This window comes from Ornithodoros turicata, chromosome 9 (assembly GCF_037126465.1).
Source record: "Ornithodoros turicata isolate Travis chromosome 9, ASM3712646v1, whole genome shotgun sequence".
NCBI lineage: Eukaryota > Metazoa > Arthropoda > Arachnida > Ixodida > Argasidae > Ornithodoros > Ornithodoros turicata.
In genome coordinates this window covers 18,032,127-18,059,673 of record NC_088209.1, presented here as the reverse complement: position 1 = coordinate 18,059,673, position 27,547 = coordinate 18,032,127, and the positions used below count along the sequence as shown (strand labels likewise).

The window sequence follows — 27,547 nt, the reverse complement described above, 5'->3', positions numbered from 1 at the left end:
ATCGCTTACTCCGAACTCCAAAGCCATAGCCATAGCACGAAGTAGCCAGTGCTAGTCGCTTTGTTGGCGTTGCGTCAGTTGCGTGTCAGCGCGTTGCGTTGGTCACTGCTGTCCAAGCTGTGCATCCTACGTTGAGCACTTTAATTTAATCCTAGTGTGTTTCTACCACCAAGGTCTCGCTTGCGATGCCTCAGTCTCAGCAGAACAACGACGCAAACGTCGTTAGCGGGCAGGGTGACGAGCAGGTACAAAAAAGTGCTACACAGCTGAAAAAGGAGGCAAAGAAGAAGGAAAAACTGGAAAAGTTCAAGCAAAAGCAAGAAAAGCTAGAGGGCCAACAGCCAAAAGCAGATGTAAGTCGTTGTCATGACATACCGAGGTACAGCGTATTTTTTGTGACCACGTACGTGCAAGCGGGCCATGTGTTCACGATCTCCATTCATTTGCTCACGTGGAAGCCTCGTTAAAATATAGTATAGCATAGCATACTTCAACTCTAACATATTGGCATCGACGTCGAATTTTGAAGAAGATTGAGGATGAGGTGACATTACAGTTTCATATGTTTCGCTTTTTGTCGTGGCTAATAGGGAAAGTAGCTGTCGAAGCCGTCAAATATGGGCCGCGATTGTCAGTCAGACCTTGTTCCACGCGGCGCGTCATTGAGGTTGCGTATCATAAAATTCAATCGTCTGCGCCGCGCTTAATGGAACCCAATTGTTCCGGGAAGTTAGATCCGACTTGCTTTTGCTCTTTCTGCCGTACTTACCGGGTGCTACGTCGTGATACGCTGAAGCTTCTTACGTAGTCTCGTTCACTTCTTTAATGTCAGATTACACCGACTGTGATACATGACAAAGCAAGTAGCACACGTCTAATTCCAGCAGAACGACGTGTATTTCTGTAGGCAGTTTGTATTTATTATTATTAGCATTTTAGCCGGTTTCCACGGGGGACCTCGTAGAAACCCATCTGACCATTTTCTGACACTTTTCAAATGACATTGCCCACAGATATGCATTGTGTTCGGACTGATTCTTATTGCTTGGTGCGCTAGCCAGGCCCTCCTGGACCTTTGCCACTGAAACTAAAACAAATTTAGTGGTTTCAAAATTTCGACCCCAAAAGCACCGATACTTCGGGGAGTACGAAAACAGTATTATAACGTTTCTCTCTGAACATCCCGTATTTTGTGTGTAGTACTTAGGGCTATTTTGTAACCTTTGTCAGTGCCATGATCAAATACTGATGGATGTGATGTACCATTCTAGAAAAAGCCAAAAGAAAAGAAGGAAAAGGAAGTGATAATTTATGACAAGGCAACGGCTCCTGGAGACAAGAAAGGTACGCTGTTTCTCTACGTTCGTAACTTTCAATGTGGCATGTTTCCTCGCACAAGAACAGCATGAGTTCCTCTGTTTGCAACACGCCATAATTTGTTTTCTCAGATATCTCAGGCCCGATGCCAGACGCTTACAGTCCACAGTACGTGGAAGCAGCCTGGTATGCTTGGTGGGAGAAGAGCAAATTCTTTAAACCAGAATATGGTGTAAGTACCTTCTCGTGTCCGAGTTTTACGGAAATTAGAAATCATTGAATTTTTATTTGAATCAAGGAACGGGATCTGAGAGCACCGAACGAGAAGGGCCGTTTCGTTATGGTGATACCACCTCCGAACGTCACGGGAAGTTTGCACTTGGGCCACGCACTCACGTGCGCCGTAGAGGACACCCTTACGCGGTGGTAAGAAAATTTACTGCCGTCTACGTTACTTTTTTTGTATCTGCTACACTTTGAGGTAGAACGCTAATTTGAAGCGATAGAATTGCTAGCGATTGCCTCGCGCATTCTGCACCAGCGGACGATCGTAGCAGACGACACCAGCTGTTTGTCGTCTGACATTTTCTATTATACGTGCGTACGAAAATTCATCTATGGCTCAGTTATTGCTCCAAATGTATAAATGTTGCATGTTATAAATAAATAAATAATAAAATAAAATATAATAAAAATAATAAATAATAATAAAATAATTAATAAAAATAATAAAATAAAAATATAATAATAAATAATAATAAAATGTAGAATGTTGCATGTTATAAACAGCTATTTTATTTCTCTTAGACGCGTTATCACATTTTACACTCAGCGCCACCCGGTGGCATCACCGCCATTTTGGAGCTAGTGCCAGTGCGGTAAATAAGTAAACTACGCTCAGCACAAGCTTCGGACGGGGGTACCGCGAAGCTCTCGGGCCCGGTGTCATATGTGGCTGAAAATATAGTTTGTGATCTATAGCTTCATATTTTTTTTTGCAAACACCCCTTTAGGCACAGAATGAAGGGACGTACTACGTTGTGGAACCCTGGCTGCGACCACGCTGGTATTGCCACCCAAGTGGTGGTCGAGAAGAAGCTGTGGCGGGAAAAAAAGCAGACCCGCCACGACATTGGCCGTGAGGCATTTATTCAGGAAGTGTGGAACTGGAAGAATGAGTACGTACCATTAGCTGCAATTTATGCAGCGTTGCGTCGCTGTGCCTCATCCGCGCAGTATTGTGTAAGTTGCTTTACCGTTAAACAGAAAAGGGGACCGTATCTATGAGCAGCTGCGCCTCATGGGGTGCTCCGTCGACTTCGAGAGGGCGACGTTCACCATGGATGCCGTAAGTAGCGCGACACCCAATTTGCGGCTTGCGCGAAATCCCGAAAAACCGTTTTACTTGATCTTGCAGAAATCGAGTCGAGCAGTAACGGAAGCTTTTGTGCGCTTGCATGACGAGGGCCTCATCTACCGTTGCAACCGTCTGATCAACTGGTCCTGCTCCTTGCGTTCAGCGATTTCAGACATCGAGGTAGGAGAGTCGGTGGAATGTGCGTTGTCCCTCCCCCAGCAACACCGTCTAATAGAAAAGCAAAAGCGTGGTGCGGAGAAATTGTTGGGTTCTGTCGCGGTGTTCGCGGAACATCGGGACAAGGCTCACGGAACCACAGTTGAGAAACGGTGATGCAGGGTGGTACTAATAGCCTCGAATGGGCGTGAGTGTGTAAAACGAGAGCCTCTTTTTCTTGGCTAGCAGAAAAATATGAGGCTCGAAGAGTTATATGAACTTCGATTGCAGTGGATGCTTGCGTCATCTGTCAGGCTTTGTTTTTTTAAACTTCACACTTGACAGATCTCCCAACGTTTGCAAATTTGAAACAGTATGTCGCCCGTACAAAAAAATTGTGGATGTCATTTATCATGTATTCTCATTTTCTCAAAACTGTACAAGAAATGAAAGTGTCAAGGGTCGGGGGCTTTGTATCTTTCGTACGTGATTATTTATAGCAAAGACCATCATAAGTAAGCACTTACCGAAGGAATGATAAGCACCCTTCAGTCTTGGTCAAAGCTTACGCAGTCTCTAAATTTCTCATACATTTCTGAATTCTGCATAGAACTCCCACAGCTAGTGTCGCCAAGTTTTCTCCAGTGCTATCATTGTTACCAAGTTATATAGTCCTTGTTGTACTTCACACATTTCCTTCCACTCAGATCTTGCTTGTTTCAAAACACCATCACCAAGCGAGCTTGGTAGATATTTTCTGAGCTGCTGCGCTACAAATGAGTGTAGCTCACGGCGGACAAGGCGGCGGTCACCTTTTTGGTTTTTTGCTGCAAGAGCTTTTAAGATGGCCCGTAAAATGTGATTGTAGGTTGACAAGAGGGAATTGACTGGCCGCACCCTTCTCCCTGTTCCTGGATATACAGAAAAAGTCGAGTTTGGAGTCTTGGTGTCATTCGCCTATCCAGTGGAAGGTTCTGGTGAGCAGCATTTTGTAGAATATGCCCCCTGTCTCTGTGTAAAGACTTTTGCAGGGGAAAAATGCATACGCGAGCCTTATCTTATGTTATGATTAGGGCCTGACTTTTTCGGGTTTTATTTTTGGCCAAATTCGGGGGGTAAATATCGGGTGATATTTTTCATTTGAAGATTCGGGTGTATTCGGGTTAAATCCCGTTACGGCATATTCTGTCGTCAGAAATTCGGGTGTATTCGGGTGATTTTTTTTTTGTTTAATAAAAATTTGTCTTATCATGGAACTAATGTTTAGCAATGTTATCAAACTTTATTTTAATGCACGCTTACGAGTGTGCCACACGACCCGGATGTTTTCGGGTAGATTCGGGTTAAACCCGAATTTTACAGATTTCGTTCGGGGGTAAATATCGGGCGGATACGGGTTTAACCCTAAAAAGTCAGGCCCTAGTTATCATGTGACATGTTCTGACTATCACATGTCCATCAACTGTACTGTTGTCTTCCAAACCTAATACTTGGTTGACACACAATGAATAGAGCCTGAAATTTCAGGGTTTAACCCGATTCTTCCCCGAACTTGCACCACGAATTGCCTCTTTAGGGTGAAACCCAATTTTTACCCGGCAAATTGCCCTCGCTGAGGCGTCTAGACCGTAGGAATGCACGCTAACATGTTTGGCAGCAAAGGCAGTTATATCACTGTTTGTATGAAACCAGTACAGTTAGTTTGAATAACTGAACCCGATTTCTCCCCGAATTTAGCATACTGGAAGTTTTTCCCTCCGAATTCGTGTGACCTTAGAGCACATGTTCATTTACCCGATTTTTGTCCTCCGAATTTAGAAAAAAATATTTCCCGAAAACTTCATTCTCTAACAATGAAATGTTGTTTTACCATCACTGTTGACGGCACTGCAACTTCCACGAAATGCTTGCTAAATGCTTCTGATGTTCATTGCTTGCAGTTTCACTAGCAAATACTAGTTTTAACGCTTCTTACAATGAGTCTGTTGTCTTATGTTTATTTTGTTTGTAAATGACCTTGCTCGCTGGATTTTCTCAATTAATATTTGCTGTTTACAGTGTCGATTTTTTCAGTTACATGGCTGTTTATGTGTCATTCTCTTACGTGGTACCTTGAAGTACACAGATGAGCAATCTCAGCATTATTTGTTAGTCAGCTAGTGCAATTTTATTTTCAGACGAAGAAATAGTTGTTGCAACTACACGTATTGAAACCATGCTCGGAGACACAGCTGTGGCAGTGCACCCTGAGGATGCTCGATACAAACATTTACACGGAAAGAATGTCATCCATCCTTTCTGTGACCGGAAGTTACCCATTGTTTGTGACGATTTTGTGGACATGCAGTTTGGCACAGGTAAGTGGTCGTGCAGATTATTTGACACATGTCAATTGATGGTTAATGCGTTGCACATGACACGGTTTCCTGTTTTCAATGAAAATATGCTTCACCTTTTCACCGAGCATTCTGTATTTAACCTGAAGAAAGTCATGTCCGAGAGCCTTGCCTTGCAAATGATACCATTCTGAGCTGAGTGCAGAAAACAATCGTCTGAAAGTTTATTGATTCTAGTGCATTCCGTCCCTGTGGCACAAACAAGCCTGCTTAGTAATCGAAGTGAAGAGCGTGAAGACCATCATTGGGCAAATGGCATTTAGTTTCTTACAGACACAAAATAATGATCAGCTGTGGCTCAAATGATCTTGAGGTACGGGTTTGACTTTTTCAGGTTCACAGGGAATTTGGGTGCTACTAATACATTTGTATACTATGTATTGTTTTTTTTTTCTTCTTCTTCTTCATCGCTTGTCCAACAAGCTGCCTGCAGTTAACAAGGCGCCGTTGGTCAACGTAATCTTCGGAAGCGGTCTAGTTACAAGTAATCACTTGCTGTGCAATTAACCACTAACCGTAATTATAGTAACTTTTTAAGGAGAGCACTTTCACGGTGAATACAATCCAGCGACAGGTAGTGGACAAAGATGAGTCCGGCTGCCTTTTTTTTTAATATCCCGTGTTCCGATGTTGGAGGTCGTCTTAGATTAGAGAAGATATGGTATGTTGCCGTTTGTAGTGATAAGCACACATGTTGTAATATGAAATGTGCTTCCTTATATTTTATTGTTGCACTGAAATATTTTCATCAAGCCTGCATGCAGGTTGTTACTAAATAGTGCACGTGATATGTGACTGGAATTTGGGGAGACATTGGGTCTAACCTGAATTGGTCCTAAACCGATTCAGGACGGAGTATTAGTTGGGGTTTCACCAAAAAAAAGTCGGGCCTTATGTATGTGATGTAGCAGTTGTGGTTGGACGATGCATAGGCCCTGTGTTTTCGGGTTTTATATTTTTGAAAAATCGGTGGGTAAAAATTTTATTTTATTTCAGGAACCAAAACAGGCTAAAATAGGGTAACTACAGGTTTTCCAGGCGATTTTAATCCAAGTGCCAGCTAAATTAATCCATGCCCCATAAAGTTTGCATGGCACATGGATTAATTTCGGTGGCGCTTGGATTAAAATCGGCGGGAAAACCTGTAGTTGCGTAGCAGCTGATCTGAGTGTCTAAAGCTTAGCATTTTCCAGCACCTGTGTCGGTGGCTGAATTTGGCACTCTGCAAGTTCCGCCTTTGTGGTTTTTCAGGTTTTACCCTAAGCGACGATGTTGCAAATCAGGGTGCACAAAGGGGTTCTACCCTAAAACACAGGGCCCTAATGATACATAATGACATGTGGACCTCGTGGTATTCTCAGACACCATACACTTGTGTATCAAAAATTAACTGTACGTCAAGGGTAGGAACCACAGAAGTTACTTGAGAGTTACTGTAACCATATGCATACATACACTCCGTAGTCTCAAGCCAGCAACATCTGTGACGTTTTAACAATGCCTTACAGTTACAGAGCTGTAAAGCAATTCTGACATTTGGTGTGTCTGAACCACACTAGAGGTATTAATGAAGTGAAGCTCATCAATAAAACTACCTAGATAATACGAACTTGTCTCAACTCTGTTCTGATTACTCAGATATGTCCTGCGTGTAATTTGCACATTGTCATATTTTTAGGGGCTGTAAAAATCACTCCTGCTCATGACCACAATGACTATGAGGTGGGAAAAAGACACAATCTGCCCTTCATCACCATGATTGATGATAATGGAAACATATGTTCCGGTTGTGGTCCATTCTCTGTAAGTAATCGTGCTACCCTCGTGTTCTGTTTTCTTAAAGGGGCACTAAAATGCAAAAACTAGTTCACTTCAAACTATACATTACACGCAATGTTAATTTCGTACTTGTTATCATAATTCGAAACTTTAATTCCGTCACGAAGGTACAATCCAAATTATGCCAAACTTGTTTTTGCTTCCCCTGCTGTCTCATTGGATGCCGCTAGGCTTTGCCTCCTGGAGATCCCATTCATTGCCGCCAAAGAAAACCATGTTTTCATTGCATTTTATGTCTAAACAGTAGCGCTGTGTGAACTAATTTTGTTTGAACTGTACTAATTAAAATATGGACTTTCATTTGAGAGCAAGCTGTTTTTGCATTTTAGTGCCCCTTTAAGAGTTAATCCAGAATTATCCTAAGTAGTTTGTCCGCTGTCCAGGACATGAAACGGTTCGACGCTCGTAAGGCCGTGCTCGCCACGTTGAAGGAGAAAGGTCTCTACAGAGACACAAAAGACAACCCCATGGTTGTGCCAATCTGCAGGTGGCTGTTATTTCAGTTTATGCGTTGAATTTTCATTAGGTATGCCAAGTAAGTTGTGGACTTTTTTTGTTTCCTCAGTCGGTCCAAGGATGTTGTGGAACCACTCCCCAAGGTCCAGTGGTTTGTGAACTGTGCTGCTATGGCTGACAGAGCGGTCAAGGTAACAATATCCCTGCTAGTTAGTCCTTGTCGCAGGTCGATTTAGCCTCTTTGCTCTACCTTACGGAGGGAGATTTTTACGTTCCTACGAGTGCAGTCAAGACTGGGCACGGGTGGGTAGAGCTGGGAATAGCTGTGCTGCTTAAGTGTTGCTGGCTCCGCCAAGTTAACCCACAGTAACAGGGCGCTCTACATGAATAAAATTTAGATTCATGCAACATAAGAAAATAAAATGATGAGCACCATACTGGTATTGCTTTTCATTTATTCAGAGGAGTGACATCCTCATGAAAGGTTCTAGTGGAAGAAAGAGCAAAAGATATAAGATAAAAACGGATTAAAGCTTGGGCTGGTTGGTGATTCATAGTTAAAAGCGATAAAACCCTCAGTGCAAGGAAAGATGAGGACGGAACTGAAGTGAACAGAATCAAGTCATTTGAATAAAAAACGTGTTGTATAGGTGTTGTTGTAAAAACTTGTATGGAATTTATGGTCGTGACCAGCAGCTTGATGTATTGGTTGACAGTGCACTGGCTCCTCAATGAACCGTGGTTTTCGTAAACCTTGCAGGATGTTCGGGAAGGGCAACTCAAGATCATCCCTGAGCAGCATGTGAAGATCTGGAACTACTTCCTGGAGAACATAAGGTTTGTTAGTTCCCCTCTGTATTTTTTTTTATCTATCCTTTTTTATACCGAACAGGTTTCGAAGCTTCTCTTGTACAGTTTGCATCTTCGACAAAAATTTGTTTGAAGTCTACATAATTTGAATGTGCCTCTTTGACGAGAGCAAGTTTCAAATTGCACCCTTTCCTTTAAAAAGTCACTGACTTACCAATAGTGATTGTGATAGTTAAACTTGGCCATCTATAAAGTAAAATTTATCTTTCTTCTTTCACAATAATAGGGGTGTGCGAATATTCGAGTTCTCGAATTCAAATCGAATATCTACCACTCGATGTATTCGATTCGCGAATCAAATACCCAATATCTGGTTTTCCTAATATCCGACTATTCGCCGAATAACATCTCCCGAAAGTGGGCTTCACCTGATTCTTCCCTGCATGAGGTGAAGCCCACTTTACAAAACTGAAATCTCCTCTGCAAAATTGCCTGTGCTGCAGGGCCAACACAGACGGATTGTAGTTTAGCTTCAGATAACGTTAGCCCAAGTTTGTTGTGCATACTTCACTTGAGGAACAGGTAGCGTTCCATCTATGTGCAGCTTAGCAGTGCCGGTGGAAGATTTCTGTAAAAAGTTAAGACTCTTAAATAATGCCCACAGCCTAGGAACAAAACGGGTATCTTAAAGATGTCCCTTGCGTTAAAAATTTCACAATGTAACCTCCCCATGTGAGACACACACACTCCAGCAAAGAAGCTAAAAGACGTTCACAACAAGGCTGAGGCATAAAGCCAATTTGTTTGTTTCACAAGTGACCTATGGATGTTCAGAAACAATCGCCTGCCTGATCTGCTAACATACCACTGCCTACATCAAATTTTGAAATCAAGATAATTACCCCAGTATGTACTCACCTGAAAAGCAGGAAACACTATCATGTAACATTAAAGAGTAGGAGACTTCCCCACATAAGGATTACGTGTGTGTCTTGTGACAGTTGATGTGAGAAAAATTACACTGAAGCCATGGGCTAGAAATTGCAAACTTTTAGTGCAAAAAGCATGTATTGTAAACTTTGCATGGCTATTCGATATTCAATTCGGTATTTGACATTTTTTTCTCCATTAGATCCAATATTTGATTCGACTTCAATTAGGGGATTTGCACACCCCTGCTTAATAACATTCTTCTCTCCTCCCCCCATAGGGACTGGTGCATCTCAAGACAGCTGTGGTGGGGCCACCGCATTCCTGCATATTTTGTCGAAATTGAGTCCCAACCTGCACCGCCGGGAGCTGTACGGTTCTCTCATACGTTCGTTTTTTTTTTTTTTTTTGCTGTTTGCAAAGTCTTTTCTGAACAGCCTCGTTTATACATTTCTGCGTAGTATTCTTTATGTGCGTTATTCCCCAGGCGGCAATCATCTGAAACACTTCGTACACGCAGGCAAGCAGCAACGACTACTGGGTGAGTGGCCGCACGAAGGAAGAAGCTGCCGAGAAGGCTGCCAAGAAATTTGGAGTGCCAGTGGAGAAAGTGACACTAACACAAGGTGACCATCTGTCATACACGGGGCCCTCGGTTTTCGGGTAAAACCCGATAAGGCCCGTTTTTACCCCCCGATTTACATCAAAATAGTCTGGGTTTAAACCCGATAAAATCTGTAAACCGGACTTGCGAACGTGCAAACCAAGGACTTTGTCTGCACACGGGCCAGCTACGTCAATCGCAGCGATCGCTCTGAACTGTGGCAGTACTTTGCGTGTATTGGCACATTATAGCCTTAGTTGCTCATGCGCCAGTCAAACCTCAATCCAATCCAATCCAGTACTTTGCGTGGCTTCGCGTCTGGTGGCCCACCCAAAAGCCCGCGACTGCTACGCCATCTAGTGTAACTCATTCGAAACAGCTGCAATCGTGCCAGCCGCAGGACCGACCAATCAGAAGATGCGCGTGTCGCGTCTGACTTTTATGCTGGTGAAGTAAACAAAAAACACGTCTGTTCTGGTTTTGCAGACGCTTGCACGCAGATCCGATTTCTAGCCCGAAAAATGGGACAGAAACACAAATCGGTCCAATCTAGAGCATCTCAATATGCAGACCTCGAAGTTGTCAAAAAGGGAACTGGCGAGGACGCTACGGAGACATTGGTTTGCAAGTATATCTGCATGGAAATGGTTATGGATCCGGCAGAGAAACCGTTTTTCTGGGAAAGGGAGTATCTTGAATCAGCGAGGCACGCGAAATTGAAAGAAGGGTGTAGCAACAGCTAACAATGTATGAGGCGTGCCAATGCCAGCACAAGATGATGACAGACGGCGAATCTACACCTGCGTTAAGTTGTTTTGTGGGAGCGGAATCAGCCTGAAGCCTAAAAGTGTGTCCTCAACGCTCATCAGTGGATGATGCTTTGCTGAACGTGCAACTTGTTCCTTTTGTAAACGGGGGCCAGTGCGAGCCTTAGTGGTTATACAATGAATTATGCGCCAGTCTCTTAGTAAATATTCTCTCACTTAAGTTCAACACCCAAAAAAAATTTTTAACCCATAAATACATCACTTCTCAGTATATCACCCGATTTTACCCTCTTTGGCAGTTCCTGATTTTGAACCCGATATTTACCCCCCATTTTTCACAAAAATTAAAACCTGAAATGTGATGGCCCTATCATACACCATGAGTCCATGATCTATAAGTATGCATTCTGTGGCAAATCCATGCAACATGCAATTCAAAGAAGTTATTGCTGATAGGGATTGCTTGAACATTAACTCTAACACAGCTTGCCAGGAGTTCTGTGCACATGTGGTTCATCACTGTATTGTCTGTCGGTGCTAGCGTACCTGTAATTGGGAATTGTGAGGTGAACTGAACTGAACTTAATGCAGTTTTATTCTTGGTACTTTTAGATGAAGATGTCCTTGACACGTGGTTCTCATCTGCATTGTTCCCATTCTCCATCTTTGGGTGGCCTGAACAGGTATTATGGCTTTGGATAAAGCGTTCCAAGAATAACTAAGATTAATTTTTCTTTCTCCCGTGATAGACCGAAGATCTGCAAGCATTCTACCCAGGTACGCTTCTTGAAACTGGACACGACATTCTTTTCTTCTGGGTGGCGAAGATGGTTATGTTGGGGACCAAGCTCATGGGACAACTACCATTCACAGAAGTACAGCAAATTGTTATATCACAGTTTCAGTGTATTCCTCAACTTGTTCCTAATGCTCTACATTAGGTCCTTCTGCATTCAATTGTTCGAGATGCCCACGGTAGAAAAATGAGCAAGTCCCTGGGCAATGTCATCGATCCCATTGACGTCATTCGGGGAATATCGCTTGAGGTGAGTAGGTGCTGCAGTGGCATAGCTACAGATGCCGACCGATTTTTCGCACTTGAAGAATCCACGAAATCAGTTCGGATTATTGAGCAGTCCGAATTGTTAGACAAAGCTTAAATCTGCATGGTTTAAGAAAAACATTATTTAAGCACTCTCACTGCTTTGAAATAACGGTCAACACGAGCTTGCTTCGCTGTGCGGACATGGGATAAAGCACTGTATCTAATTTCTGGGCGCTTCCCTTCGTGGCGCGGACCAAAGTACCGAGTTCCGAAACACTGTAAGTGTGTCTGTTTTGCCTCCTGGAAGACAGAGAGTCAGAAAAAATAGGCATGCTCCGAGCGAAATAAGTACGGAAAACCGGGCAGTCCGTTCAAAAAGCGATCCGTATAATTGGAAGCGGAAATACTTTGACTCTACGCGTCATTTGGCGATGCAAAGAGTTTTGTCGTAAAAATTGGCAAAGTACGAATTTTTGGAGTCTGAGATATCGGTTGGTGACTGTATATGGATATCAATGAGATATTGGCAGTCTATGGTAACTAAGCTACAAGTAACTTGTAAATGTAACTAGATACCGCAAGATGTACTGCAAGTAACTGCTGTAAGTGATTGTAAGGTAGCTGCAAGTAACTGCTCGAAACTAGGATTTGAAAGCATACATTCATTGCACTTTTTTTTCCCCCCTCATTATTGTGATATGACTGGGATAACAACGTTGAAGCCCGGGCCTGAAAGTGTACATTTATTGTGCGTTACTTTTTTTTTCTTCTTTTTTTTCTTTCTCTCTTTATGTCTATAGGATTGTGTTCTTGGTGTGACAGGACCATATCACAAGGCTCGCCCTCACGGTCCCGTTGAATCTAGTATCTTTTACCTGACACAAATAAAAGTGATCTTAAATCTTGATGCTAAGGTAACTAAATCCCTTAACGCTGTGCTGTCGTTTCTTCAAATGTCGCACTGAAAACATGTGGACATGAGCTGAATGTGGGCAGAAGCACATGTAGATTCTGCAGAGGTGCATTTTTGAGAATCTTCAAACAGAGATACACCTCAATCCTCATTCCCGCAATGACCTCCGTCAAAACTGACCGTGCCCATGTGAACCTTACCAGGACCTTCACAAGCAGCTGCTCAACTCTAACTTGGATCCAGGCGAAGTGGAGCGTGCAAAGCAGGGTCAAAAGCAGGACTACCCACGAGGAATTCCAGAATGCGGTACGGATGCCCTGCGTTTTGCCCTGTGTGCCTACATGTCTCAAGGTAAGCCTCTCCTTTCAGCAGCGATCACGTAATGATACGACACCCAAATTTTGCAACTGTGTTGCAGGAAGAGATATCAACCTTGACATAAACCGTGTAGAGGGCTACCGGCATTTCTGCAATAAGATCTGGAACGCCACCCGTTTTGCTCTGATGTCTCTCGGGGATGGATTCCAGCCACAAGAGATTGCCAATGTGAGTATCTTCACAAATTAGCATTGTGCGGAGTTACCCAGCGAAGTACAGTGCAGAATCCTGATAATGTGAATGCGGCTAGGAGATACGCAATCCTGCATGCACCCGACGTTTAACAATTTTACAATCTATTGACATTGACTATACCGTATGACAATTTCTGTGTGAGTTTTTCCACATATTTCATCTGCCCGCAGATTGTGTAGCTTCGAAATCCTGTTTTTCTTTATTTTTGCTTCATTACAAGCCTCATGCTTAGGGCCCTGTGTTTTGGGGTTTTTTTTGAAAATCTGGGGGGAGGGGGTAAAAATAGGGTTTTATTTCAGGAGCCATAAAACAGGATAAAACCAGGTGATATCGGATGGAAGGGTAAATTTTGGGGTGGTAAATAAAAAAGAGTGCCCCCTGGCATCTTGGATTGACATAAGATGTGGATCAGATGTACAGTGTTCAGCGATCTCCAGTGCCCATATCAGTGGCTAAATTGACACTTTGCAGAGTTAGTTTTCGGGTTTTTTCGGGTTTTTACCCTAAGTGATGAAGACACAAGTCGGGGGGGAGGGGGGTTAAAAATGTCTAATCTGGGTTATGTCTAAAATGTCTACATGCCTAATGTCTAAATGTCAAGTCGGAGGGGAGGGAGAGGGGGGGATAAAAATGAATTTTACCCTAAAAGACAAAGCCCTACTCATACTTAGATCCTGAAGTTTTAGGGTTTAACCCGATTCTTCTCCGAATTTGCACCCCGAATTGAATGCTGCCTCTTTAGGGCGAAACGTGACTTTCACCAGTCAAATTGCCCTCACTGAGACATCAGTAGGAATGCACGCTAACTTGTTTGGCAGAAAATGCAGTTACATCACCGTCTGTACCAAACCAGTACTGTTAGTTTGAGTAACTGAGCCCGATTTCTTCCCAAATATAGCATACTGGAAGTTTTTCCACTCGAGTTTGCATGAATTTCGAGCACATGTTTATTTACTCAATTTTTAACCCCCTCCCCTCTAAATTTAGAAAAAAAATATTTCCCAAAAACTTCAGGCTCTACTCATACTTTATCACTGCACTACAAGCTAAGCTGGTTTTCTCTCTCTCGTGCAAATGTTGTGCTGTTTGTTGTTCTGTCTTTTTTACAGACTCATTCTTTCCAGGTGAATGAAAAGGGATCCCCAATGGATCGTTGGATCTTGTCCAGACTTTCTGCCGCCACTGAATTGTGTAACGCTGGATTTGAGACGTACGACTTTCCGCAAGTCACAACTGCCATTTACAACTTCTGGCTTTATGAACTCTGCGACGTGTACCTGGTTAGTGTCCTCTCCTCTTTCTTCTGCCCGCTGCTAGCATTGCATTGGTTCCCCAGTTGCCCCCAAACTATCAAAAATTTATCTACACGCACTAGATAGGCCATCTAGTAGCCATCTTTATCTTGATGGCATATAATTGTGTTTGCGTCAAATCCCTCCGATCTTGGGAAGGTTGTCAGATGTGCTGAAAAATGCTCACCTAAGTTAGTTTTCACTGCAGAGACCCCTTCTAATAATTCCTTAACATTCCTAGACATAACATTTTTTTAAAATCAGGACACTGTTGGGAATATGGATGGGTTGAACCAAAAACCTCTTCTCCATCGCCAGGGCTGCTACCTCAAGTCTGTCAGAAAAACGGAATTATAAAATCGGTCTTGTCCGCTGCTATGAAAAAAATCGTGTGTTCACAACGCCTGTGTAACGGAGCCCGATTTCATCTCAAATTTAACATACTGTAATTTTCTCCACAGAATTTGCATGAGTTTAGAGCACATGTTTATTTACCCGATTTTTACCCCCCCAAATTTCGACCAAAGTATTTCCTCAAAACTTAATGGGTGGCAAAGTTAACATTTTGGCGAGTTAAATTTTCAAGGTTTATCCAGGTTTTTATCCAAGGTGACAATGACGCAAATCAAGCGGTAGGAAGTTTGTTGATCCTAAAACACGGGGCTGTGTGTACATGCATGGATCAAAGACGACCCAGCTCCACCATAGATGTTCAAGCAAAAAAGCTTGCTTAATTATTTTCATGCTATACCTGTGAACGTTGCACCTTGCAGCAACTTAGTACGGTGTGGGTCAGTCACCCCACATGTAAGAACATAATTTTCTGTTGTAATGACTCCACCTGTGCTCAGTTCGGTGTAATTCCTCACCACCCGTAGCAGTCATCATATCACCATACTGCATGTGGTAACATTAGGGTCACTTTGAGAGTATGCCTGACCTCCCCAACATTCTTGAAAAGTACTTTGCCTGTTCCTCAGCTTCGAGGTAGGTTGCTCATAGAAAGGTTGCAGACGACACTCATCATGGTAAACATGTGCTGACCACACTCCCTCCTATTTCTCAGCAGCCACGCGCAAAAGCTGTGTGAAGTGTGTTTTTACGTTACATCTCACCGCTCTCTCTACCTGCGTGCAATAAATTCCTACTTGGAACATGCATTCTGCTGCAGGAATCCTTGAAGCCTGTGTTCCAGGGCAGTGATGCAACTGCAAAGGCAGTATCTGCTGAAGTACTCCTGACAAGCCTTCATGCGGCCCTTCGCTTACTACATCCTCTGATGCCGTTCCTCAGTGAGGAGCTCTTTCAGAGGTTGCCTAAAAGGCCCAATGTAACATCCCCTCCAAGCATTTGTGTCCACAACTACCCAGAAGTTTCTGATGTCAGTACCTTTTTTATTTGTTACGCTGTAGTGTCCGCTATAACTGCTTTGTAAATTTTGCATACAAAACTCTGCGCATAGTGGAGCTCGTCTCCCCCTTAAACTCCTGTTTGTACGTTGTACTTCTTCAACGCATACTGTACTTACTCTCGTAAGTAACACATTTGGAACAGAAAGATGGAATATATCCAGTAATAATAATAGTAATAACATAAAGAAATCCTATAATGTGATGAGTTAATGATATGAGAAAATAATTGCCATTATGGGCCCTGTGTACTAAATTTGGCACTCTTCTAGAAATTCATTCAACATGACGCCGTGGTGGGCCTCACTCACAGCTGTGCGAATATTAAAAATTTGTATATATGAAACAAATATCTTCGAATGCTATTCGCAACCTATTTTCAGTATTCAAAATTTTCGAACATTTTTTGAATAGTACTGACGCACGATATCACTGTCTCCATTCTGCGGGTCGGCTTCGCCACATTACATTCAAGGGTTATGCGCAGCCCACTTCACGTTACCACCCTTGTTGTTCTTTTGGTGTGTTTCTCTATTCTGCAAGTTGGCTTCAGCACATTACACGCGAGCGTTAGGTGAAGCACACTTTACACTGTTTACAATATTCTGTCACTAAAGTGTACAAATTTTGTGACAAAGCTCATGGTCAACACTACACTATGGGCATTGCAGGTTCCAGTAAATGTGCTCCCAACTTCCAGAGTTATGCTCCATAACAGATGGAAATATGTGCAGTTCCTAAATAAAGTACAGGAAATTCACAATGTAAACATAGAAATTAGGAGATGCACTCAAAGCAGGCTGCATGGAACATGTTGACCAACTCTCAATGCAGTTCATCCCACTAATGCAGTCTACCATAAACAACACAGAGGTACCCTTCTCTCACGATATGTTATGCAGCATGAAAAGGCTCAGAAGTTTGGAGCAGAACATCATCTAATGAGCACAACACCACAAAATATTTTACCATGAGGTATTCAAAATTATTCAAATGGGGACTTTTCTGATTACATTCGAATTCGATTCGCCATCTGAAGAAATTATTCAGATTCGATTTGCAGTGTATGTGAAACATTTGTAAACTATTCGCAATGTAAATTTTGCTATTCGCACAGCTCTAATAATAGCCTATTATTTGATTCACGACTCGTCATTTAACTTTGGCTTCATAACCAATCATTTGACTGCAGCTTCAAAACCTATCATTCGACATCTAGTTCACAACCCATCACTTAATTTCAACCTTGTAACCCATCATTTTACTTCAACTGCAGTGTTACATCACATCTCGGACCATCATTCAGCATCACATTATCTCTGTGAAGTGATGATGAATGATGTCCATCATGGCCATCATGAATGAATAGCCGGCCTATTCTAATTATACTAAATGCTACATGCAAGGTACAAACACTTGGGCAACAAAGTTTAGTGTGCACTAATTACATAATTACTTCAATTATGTAAGTAAGTACAGTATGTTTTAGGAGCGAAGGTGTTACAGACCTGCTTTTCTGGCGGGATTGGGTGCTAAAAATGGTATAAATACCTTCTTCAAGAAAAAAAATTGGGGGTGTTTCCCTTTCATTAATTGGATATTGGTAGAAAACAAGGAGATTCTTTTGAGTTCTCACAATGCACCAGTCCAGCCCTTACAAGTGAATGAAGTGAATTACACGTGGATTAATTAATTAATGATACTGCAGTTTCCACCCCGTGACGCTTCTTTGGAGAAGGACATAGAGTTCATGCAGGAACTCGTTCACAAGGTGCGCTCCCTCAGATCTGACTACAACCTCACAAAGGCCAAAGTCGACAGTAAGTTACGTTTCTCGAACGCGATTTGTTGGGAAAATAACTTGTAACAGGCGGATTTCACGTCAGATCAGGCAGCGAGGTGCCGATATCAGAGCGTTGAACCGAACTGAAAGCAGGAATTAACCGTAATTTTTAGCTGGAACTGAACCGTAATTACTAGCACCATCTTGGAGCTGAACCGGAACCGAACCAATCTAAAAACTTCGGTTACCGGTTCGGGATACCGGTTCGGTTCAGGTTGGTGTGTGGGGGTGGGTGACGTGGGGATTCGAGTGGTCTGCCTGCCTAGATTGGCGGCATGTTGTTCGGGGAAGGGGTGAAAGTGGGTCGTGCTGGTCGAAAAACAGAAATAAATGCATAAAAAATGTAACAGAGATCTTTTATCATTTTTAGTGGCTACCTATAATTTTGTAGCATATTAGAACCTCGAACCGGTTTTGAACCGGTTTACAGTCTCTGAACTGGTTAATCCAACCGAATATATGTGAATTCCGGAGCTGAACTGGAACTGAACCTTTATGGCCGAACCCGAACCCGAAACAAACTGAAAAACGTTTCCGTTCGACGCTCTGGCCGATATGGTCCCGATATGGCGAGGCCTCGATGATGATGAACAGCAGTAAAGCGAACAATTTCTACTGAATAGTAGCTGTGCAAAAAAATCTAGAAAATTCCAGCCCCCGAGCGTCTCAGTCTAGCCGTTTTTGCAACCGCATATCTCCCGAGTTTTAAAAGATATTTTAGGAAAATTTGTTAATGCTCTAGTACACACCGAGGCCAGCAGGCCAGGTACAAGTTTTAGCGCACAGGGGCAACACTCTGTAACATAAAAAATAGCCGACGTGCTTCCAGCAAAAACGGCGAAATTGAAACACTCCAATTCAAGGCTGTATTTTCTCGACACAATACTATTTGGTAGAAATCCTTCATTTTACTACTGTTTATCATCATGTATGACGAGCTTCTAAATATGAAAATCCAGAAGGTCGATGGGACCTCCTTGCCCGATCTACTGTGAAATCGGCCAAAAGTTTCTAATTATATTTACGTCTAACAAATTTCAGTGTATGTAAAGTGTGCAGCATCGGCTAGAGAAACAGTGAGCTCTTTGAGCGTCGTTATCGGAACGCTCACCAACTCCTCGAAGGTGGAAGTCTTGAACGACGGACAGCAACCCCCCGTCGGCTGTGCTATCACAACAGTGTCTGACTCCTGCCAGGCCTATCTCTTACTGAAGGTGAGTGCACACAACGACTAAGCCCTCCTCTTAATGGGAGCTGATTTTGTGACGGCTGCCCGTGTTGAACTTGCTAGACTGTGCTCGACACCTTGTTTGTGCTTTCAGGGCGTGGTGGACCCTGCTAAAGAGATTGCACGGCTCGCTCAAAAGGACGAGAAGCTGCAGGCGCAGCTGGCCAAATTGCGTGCAGCTATGGAGGCACCTGATTATGCCACCAAGGTGCCCAGCGAAGTGCAAGCAGCAAATGTAGAAAAGGTGAGCACGGTCGCGTAGGCATTGCAATGTCGTGTCTTCTCGAGCAAGGGCAGAATCTGCAAGAGAAGTTTGACATATTTGTCAGGTGTGCTAGATTGGATAGCTGTCCGATGCATGTTTTGTTACAGCTAGCCAAACCTGTAAACCAGTCAAAAGTGTTGCGATCTTTCAAGAACGTGCATATAATTTTGCCCGCTTGCTTGACTTTAAAGGACTGAAGAAACTGCATTTAGACTAGCTCAAAATTCTTCTTTCTTCATAGAGTATCAAGTTGGTAGGAATAACCGCACAGTGTAGTTACACTGAACAATGTCTTGAAAGTGTTAGCTAGAGCGTGGTCCTCTTGTGTAAAATTTAACGACATTTGTTTGACATTCAGCTGTAGCCGTGAAGAGTAATGGTTGGGGGTCACTCTGCTCCTTTTGAGAAGTTTCGAGATTAGGTCTCCGACAAAATTGTAACCCAGTGGAGCCATGATCAGCACTAAAAAAAATCTGCTAAACCTGTCTGTCTGCTTGCAGTTCAGTAGTCTTTCAAAGGCCTAGAATCTTGAGATCTTTGATCATTTACAAAGAAAACTGTACAAAGTGTCTTGCATCTCGTGTATTCTTCTTGCAGGTGCAACAAACTGAAGGAGAGCTTGTGAGGATTACTGAATCTATTGCAACCCTCAAGCTAATGGAATAATTGTAGAAGATTGTGTTTGTGACTCTGCGATCAACGGAACCTTTACTTAGGAAGAATATATTTGCTTCAGCGATGCTCCAGCTTCTCATGCATCATGCGAACTGGCTGCTCCTTCACATTTCATCACTCAGTGGAAATACCTTGCATTGGATTCCTGCAAATTTTAATTTGGATTTTTATAGTGTTTACCATTCTTGGTGTTTTTTTTTTTCTTTTTTTTTTCGCTTAAAGTGAACCTAAGGCACACAGTGTTTGCATTCCTCTTTCATTTTTACACAGGTGCATTTTTTTTTTCTTTTTATCTGTCCACAGCCTAAGCTGTTTCTTAGAAGCGTATTTATTTTCCGTACATATGCTATAATGAATCATCGAAATATTAAATTTTCAGTAACTGCTGTGAGCTCTGTTCAGCTGTGAATCATGTAACGAGGAGTTTTGTGCATCTCACATTTCAATGGGTGTCCGAGATGACAAATATTACATGACATCACAGCCCTACCCCATGACCATTGGTGCAGAAATGTGTTCTGCCTACCATAATACAGAGCATGTATCCATGAGGTTCCGACATTTGCTGTCTCCGCTTCCCTTGTAGGTAACTTCTGCTGTGTTACAGGAGTGTAATGCATGAACAAACATGCATGAAGGTTGAGCTAACTATACTTGGAGCCTGAAGTTTGAGCGTTTAACCCAGTTCCTCCCCAAATATGCACCCCGAATTGAAGGTTGCCTCTTTAGGGCGAAACCCAATTTTTACCCAGCAAATTGCCCTCACCTAAACGTCTGTAGGAATGCACACTAACTTGTTTGACAGCAAACTCAGTTACATCACCATTTGTACCGAACCAGTTCAGTTAGTCTGGGTAACTGAGCCCGATTTCTCCCAGAATTTAGCGCACTGGAAGTTTTTCCACCCAAATTCGCATGAATTTAGAGCACATGTTTATTTTGCCCGATTTTTACTCCCCGAATTTAGAAAAAAATATGTCCCGAAAACTTCAGGCTCCAACTATACTGCATATTTGAAATATTTTGAGGCAGGCTGTTCTTAGAGCCTGACAATTTCAGCAACGATGGGGGTAAATGATATCAGGTTCGATTTTGCTTCAATAATTCTGGTGTAATCAAGTTGAACTGAAACAGATTCAGGCCAATTCCGGTTGAATTGAATTGAGTCGGGTGTAAATCTTAGATTTGCTTGGCATAATACACATGACACACCAGTAGACGCAGAGTGTCAATATGTAGTCCATACATTTAAGAGGCAGCAGCGTCTCTGTTTTGGCAGTTTGTACAAGCGTATATGCACACCTACAACGCAGTTTCCAAAGTTCCGTTTTAGCTGTGATGACTTTGGATCCCCCTGTTCCAGCAGCTTTCGGGGGAATATCCGGTTAAGCCCTGTTGTTGACGATTTAATCCGGGGGGTAAATATTGGGCGTAATCTGGTAAAACCCTAAAAAGTCATACCTTAGTTATCCTGTACAGGAATGTGATAGTTTGTGGAAGCCCAACTTCAGTGAACGGATGAACAGGACTTCACGTCTGGATCTCGCATGGCTTAGAGGCGTTCGCTCTCAAGTGTCTCCACCAGTGTCCGAGCGGGATTAAAGCCAGAAATAAGTGCACTGCGAGAGTCATTTTGCTGCGTATGGTGGCTCGTTTCTCAATTATTGCAAGAACTGCGGTGGCACATTACGACAGCTCGTCTCTGCCATCACCACCTAGATAGAGAAATCCTTGCACATTGCCTACTCTCCCTCTTTCAATTAAGAGTCAGAACTCGTCTGCTACTGTGATTCACCGTTGTGCGAATTCAAGAACCCGCAAAAGATTGCAGCTCACCTGGAACCTGCCGACCTAAATATTTAGACAAAAAGTGCAAGACGCTTTCCAGAAAATCAGTTTTTTAGAAAGATTGAGACCGTTTTGCGCTGTATTTTCATATTTGGTACGCGGGGACGTTCAGTCACAACTCGCAGACGACGATGGTTCTTCTCCACGACTGCTGAAAGCATGTTTGTGATTGGCTATGGCCGTTGAAAACACTATCCTGATTGGCTGACTCTTAATTGTTACATCACATCGACGAGCGCGCAGGCTTTCTGTACCTAGGTGGTGGTGTCTCTGCGCAAGAGACAGGGTAAGCTTTGGGGTAACCACGTGACAAATTTTATGTCCTATCATAAGGCAAGAATAAGTGGGATGTTTATGTAGACTGGCATGATACTCTGTGTGGGTTCGCAGGAGAAACCATGTGCATCTAACCTGGGAGCTGTTGCCCCCTCATTTGAGGGAGGGATCAATGGGGCAGTAGGGGAAAGAGGGATACTGGGGAGCTGTGCAGACAGCTGACCTACTCGCACAGTGTATTCTCCAGAGAATTGCCCCCTCTCAAGGAGGCTGCACTCCCGTGCGACGTAAGCCTGCCGATGGCTTTGCAATTTGATAATTGTCTCCGGTATTCTGTCCTGGCTGGTATCCCGTGCGACCTCAACATCTGCTTAGTTTTTGGATATTTTTTTTTTTTGCCTTTCTGGTGGGTATTTCGTAGAGCTGTGCGAATAGCAAAATTTCCATTGCAAATCGAATCTGAATAATTTCTTCTGAAGGCGAATCGAATTCGAATATTCACAAAAGGCCCAATCTGAGTAATTTCGAATACCTCATGGTGAAATATTTTGTGGTGTTATGCTCATTCAATGACTTTCTGCTCCAAACTTGTGAGCCTCTTTGTGCAGTATAACATATCGTGAGAGAAGGGTCCCTCAGTGTTGTGTATGGTAGACTGCATTAGTGGGATGAACTGCATTGAGAGTTAAGTCAACATGATCCATGCAGCCTGCTTTGTGTGTACCTCCTCATTTCTATGTTTACATCGTGAATTTCCCGTACTGCACATATTTCCATCTGTTACTGAACATATAACTCTGAAAGTTGGGAGTACATTACTGGAGCATGCGTTCCCAGAGTACAGTGTTGACTATGAGGTCACAGAAGTTGTAGATTTTAGTGACAGAATATACTGTAAGCAGTGTAAAGTGGGCTTCACCTAACGGTCGAGTGTAATGATGTGAAGCCGACTTGCAGAACGGAGCCCAAAAAAGGCGGTAACGTGAAGCTTCACCTAATAGTGTTTGCAATAAGGCGAAGCCCACTTGCAGGTCGTGATGATCAATCTCAGATGTCATAATAAGAACCTCTGAACACCCACACAGTCCGCAACGACCGCCTCCGGAAGAAGGAGCTAGGCGGGGGTGGGGGGTTGCTCGCGTGCCCCCTCCCTGGAAGTACTTTGACGCCCCCCCCCCCCCCCCCCCCCCCGCCCCTGCAAAAATTTCTGGTAACGCACCCATGGTGAGATCCCCGAGTGGGTATACACTTTCAACGAACAACCAAAACTGCTTGTTTTGTTTGCAAAATTGAATACAGAAACCGATCGACACTGAAGATTTTTGTTTAAGTTTAATTTGTACAAGCTTTCGCGTGGAGGTCCACGCTTCCTCAGGTACCTGAGGAGGCGTGGACCTCCACGCGAAAGCTTGTACAAATTAAACTTAAACAAAAATCTTCAGTGTCGGTTTCTGTGTTTTGTGTATGTGATCTACAGGGGACTTGACTCCCCTGTATACGCTTTTGCAAAATGGAAGAGACGCGCATCAGGACCCATTCAAATGAAAGCAATCCATTTGCACGATTGTGTTTCCTTCGCCTTTGTAATACGTATATGCAGCTCGCCGATGTTTTTCGCCTTTCGCATCAACCGTTCGGGAACTCCCTCAGCGCATGACGGCGTGACACAGACGCACGCGCAGCGCATAGCGCACACCCGTGGTAGAGTGTAGAGTGGCGCTTGCGCAAGTCGCGTGTCGCTCCCTCTGTTGCAATCCGCTACAAACTACAAACGTGCCGTTATGGCAGCGATTAGGTAACAGTGTGGTGGTAGTACTGCTGGTGAAAACTTGCATTTACGACTTGTGCTCAAAGATAGAGGCTTTACATTCCTCATCTGTTGTGTTGTAGGTGTTCGGCATTCATGTGCGTGGTTTGCATTGCTGTTACCACGGAGAGATCTACTGGAATCGGAACGCTTTGTTGTAGCGTGAACAGCTGATTGGTTTTGTTTCGTGCATTCGAGTGGGGGGTAAACAGTCGTTCTTCCCAGATGCGGGGCTAATATGGGCTTCTGTCTCCAACTACGATTGCTGCTATGGAAGAATTATACCCTGAAGAAGAGAAAGCCAGTAAGTCTCGCGGATTCATTTTCTGTTTTCCCGTGATGCGATAAGGTTCGTTATCCAGCTCCTAGCTCGTACTTTCGGAAAAACAGTACCATTTGTTTCGCCTGACATTTTGTGAAAAGAGCAGTAAAAAGATTCTATGAGACAAAAGTTTTACTGAACCCCAGGGTGTCGCACTTCTCCGTTGCAGCGACAGCCTACAAACAGGATCGAACGGACGCACATACTGAGAAGTGGATAGAGATACGACAGGTGTCGTGTTCCGTAAACTTTTGTCCCAAGCTGTATGTATGCGGCTCATGAACAGGCTGTTGCAAAACAAATGGTACTGCTTTTCCGAAGCTGCGAGCGAGGAACTGATAATGACCTTATCGATACAGCTACAACCTTATCTTCTTCTTCTCTCCTATCTACTTCGTTTTTTTTTCCTATTAACGTTTCGCGGTGGCCTGCGCTGCCTCGTGCCTATGCTGTGTCGTAGAACTTTGCACGCTCCAAACTTGCATACCGTGATCAGGGGCGGATCCAGATCGGCCCTCGGTTGGGGGGGTTTCTTTGTCGGGGCGCGTAGTGAGGGATGGGGAAGAGGGAAATTCAATGTATAAACTAATGTTGTTTTTTTGTTGTTGTTTCTTTTCTTTTTTTGGGGGGGGGGGGCGATCCCCCCCTTGGATCCGCCACTGTGCGTGATTCCACAGGCACTTTACAAGTTCTCTGTTTATGAACCCCGGAGTACATTGATGATCTTTTGACAAATGCCCTGCCGTAACAAAATTGAATAGCCCCAACTTCGCAATCTGTTTCTTTCATGTAAATCTTCGGCCTCTCAGCAGGAGCTGCAAAATAATGTATGGGTGAAGGTAGGGGCAATGGCCCCGGCTACACAAAACGCACAAAACCGTGTGTATAATACACACGCGGGCTGCCACACAGAGATTCACACAATTTGCTCAAGTGATATCTCGCATGCGGAAACAACCTGGAAAGTGCACAGGATATAGGACGCCTTGTAATGGCTAGCTCAGCTAATATTATAACTGCTAGAGCAGGGAAGTACTTATTAACATAGTAACACTGTTAGCTTTTTCAAAATGGATGAGCTACACATGACTGCGTATTTATATACAAGCACTTCCTGCTTCTCGGGGCAAGATGGAAGTTTTGTTTACCAAGCAAACAAAAAAAAAGGAGGGGGGTCTTCTGCTGCAGCAAAAGATTATTTTCCTCAGTATGGGGTGGCAGTGGACAGAAGAATCCTGTGCTAAAATACTGGAATCAGTTAAAGATAAGCCACAGTTGTAGGCAAAAACATGTAAACACTGCATCGATACAGCTCGCATATTGTCATTAGAGTACTTGCTGCGTGACACGTAATTGACAGCATAATATTGACGTCTGATGTCCGTGACCTTGGATGACGACTGCAAAAATAAACTTGTTTGTCTATGAAATTTTACCCTGTGCTTCTCTAGTCCCGTAGGGCTGCGGTGAGCTATGTGAGAGACCTTGACTGTGAGACTTTGACCAGTGCAGTGTTTTATCTCTTTTCTGTTAAGCTGTGTCAACACAGGGCAAGCACTCAGCAACACACATGTGCATCATTGGTGAGATAGTGGCATGTTGTGTAATGCGTACGTCTTTTGTGTGTGTGGAGAGGAGGGATAGGGAAGGGATCTTGGACTGACTTCATAGGGAACTCTGAAAACGTTTGTATGCGTTTGTCAATACAAACGCGTAAAAAGGTGGACAGGTATGACATCGAACGGTTCAGTACTCATAGAGAATCGGAACGGTATTCCAAAAAGCCAGGTCGTCAACTTGACCATCTATATATATGGCTTCCCTTTATCCTTTGTAACTTCATCGAGTAAAAATAAGTATGAGGCAACAAAAAAAAAACAGTTGTGAATTACTGTGGGTAATTGCTAGTGGAACAGCTCGTGCGACGTTAATCAGTGGGTGTTTGCACAAAATAACCTATTTATTTACTTTTTTATTTATTTACCCTCAGGGCTATGAGGCAATACAGAGGGGAGTGGGTTAATCATTTGTAAAAAGATGTTAATACAAGCAGCATACAAAATATTTCCAAATTAGGTCTACATGAACAAAGTTGCACTTATTGCACAAATTGCACGGATACGTGTAGAACGAAAAATGGCTATACAGAGAAATAATCGCATAAACACTTCTTAAATTGCTTGACTTCGGCAATGGAGGTGATGGTACCGGGAAGGCGGTTCCACCCCAACAATGTACGAGGAAGAAATGAATCGTGAAATGAGCTCGTTGAGCATGAAGGAATGACGACTTTCTGTGGGTGATCGGTACGATCTGAGATGTCTGAAGGATGTTGGATTAATGATTCTCTGGAATCAGATTGGATATGATAATAAATGGAGTTGGATTATGATAATAAATCTCGTGAAACAAACAGAGATGAGCTATTTTTCGACGGGTGCAAAGTAGAGGCAGATTGAGGTTATGTTTCATAGCAGTGACACTGGCGGTGCAGTTGTAGTCACCAAATATGAATCGAGCTGCCCTGTTTTGTACTGTTTCTATTGTGTTTGAAATGGTGGTGTGATCAGTATCCCCAACAACGCAGAACATCCCCTGGCTGTACGAATCACACGCACGTCCGATGGATATCCGAGGGATATCCATAGGACGTATGAAACCTAGTTTGACATTTTTTGTAAATCCAGAGGATATTCAGTGTTGTTCAGGATCCCGTACGGAGGCTGCAGACTCCAACTTAGGAAGGACCAATGATTTATACGAAGTCACCTTAGTGGTATCAGTAATGGTAGAGGATTGAAATAATATGCAGGCTTGTCATCTCGTCACTGTCACTCAGACGCTAACTTCTTTTTTTTTTCTTTTGCAGCTTGTGCTTCTCTTCGAGCTCGTTATTCCTCTGGTGCTATTTTTCATCCTCATAGGCATTCGCAAGAAACAGCCGGCGTACCCTGTGAAGTCGTGTAAGTAGCGTAGGCTAGGAAAGACAAAAAAAAAGGGGGGGGGGGGGGAGAGGAAGTTAAGAGAAAGTTTTTATGGCTAGAACAACAAAGTTAACAAAGTAAGACAATTGAGCAATCGATTTTATCATTGAAAATTTGCAAAATTTAGTGGCCAAATTTATCTTTCACATAATATGAACCACGTGCCCAAGTTACAAAAATATTGGGGCTTTAGACTATACCTGAAAACATAAGCTGATGCACAAAAGTTATTTAGACAAAGGCTTAACGACGTTGAGATATGCTCACTTACATTTCCTCGCAGCTTCCTTCCCTGCATTTCCACTGCCTTCTGCAGGAGTGATTGCTGTAATGCAAGCATTCTGCGACAACGGTGTACGAGACGAAAATGGGTTTGCAACTTTTCCAAACAGCACGTGAGTTTCGACGCTCTTTTAGCAGTGCATCCTCACACTG

General features: G+C 43.2%; 2 protein-coding genes across 3 annotated transcripts in view; both read left to right on the top strand.

The window, feature by feature from the left end:
* Nucleotides 1-55: 55 nt before the first annotated feature.
* Nucleotides 56-19,941, top strand: LOC135368258 (valine--tRNA ligase-like). The gene is made up of 26 exons (XM_064601420.1): nucleotides 56-353; nucleotides 1,272-1,344; nucleotides 1,449-1,549; nucleotides 1,616-1,743; nucleotides 2,331-2,495; nucleotides 2,584-2,665; nucleotides 2,735-2,854; nucleotides 3,699-3,807; nucleotides 5,008-5,187; nucleotides 6,905-7,029; nucleotides 7,449-7,552; nucleotides 7,631-7,712; nucleotides 8,282-8,358; nucleotides 9,542-9,632; nucleotides 9,782-9,887; nucleotides 11,245-11,315; nucleotides 11,382-11,507; nucleotides 11,574-11,678; nucleotides 12,794-12,941; nucleotides 13,009-13,136; nucleotides 14,288-14,443; nucleotides 15,627-15,836; nucleotides 17,573-17,684; nucleotides 18,749-18,921; nucleotides 19,030-19,179; nucleotides 19,798-19,941. The coding sequence occupies exons 1-26, from the start codon at nucleotides 186-188 to the stop codon at nucleotides 19,864-19,866; spliced, it is 3,159 nt and encodes a 1,052-aa protein (XP_064457490.1). The 5' UTR covers nucleotides 56-185; the 3' UTR covers nucleotides 19,867-19,941.
* Nucleotides 19,942-23,762: 3,821 nt separating this feature from the next.
* Nucleotides 23,763-27,547, top strand: part of LOC135368256 (ATP-binding cassette sub-family A member 2-like) — a 57,180-nt gene continuing 53,395 nt past the window's right edge. For both annotated transcript variants that reach the window (XM_064601419.1, XM_064601418.1), the window contains exons 1-3: nucleotides 23,763-24,110; nucleotides 26,998-27,091; nucleotides 27,396-27,507. In XM_064601419.1, coding sequence (XP_064457489.1) covers nucleotides 24,045-24,110; nucleotides 26,998-27,091; nucleotides 27,396-27,507 — 272 coding nt within the window. In that variant the 5' untranslated portion in view covers nucleotides 23,763-24,044. The remainder of the gene's footprint in view (nucleotides 24,111-26,997; nucleotides 27,092-27,395; nucleotides 27,508-27,547) is intronic.

What these genes read in the sequence shown, in the direction of transcription:
- LOC135368258 (XM_064601420.1), top strand. Translation starts at nt 186, where the DNA reads ATGCCTCAGTCTCAGCAGAACAACGACGCAAACGTCGTTAGCGGGCAG. An exon ending in CAGCGATTTCAGACATCGAG is followed by an intron (nt 2,855 to 3,698) that starts GTAGGAGAGTCG and finishes ATGTGATTGTAG; the next exon opens with GTTGACAAGAGGGAATTGAC. An exon ending in TGGCTGACAGAGCGGTCAAG is followed by an intron (nt 7,713 to 8,281) that starts GTAACAATATCC and finishes TAAACCTTGCAG; the next exon opens with GATGTTCGGGAAGGGCAACT.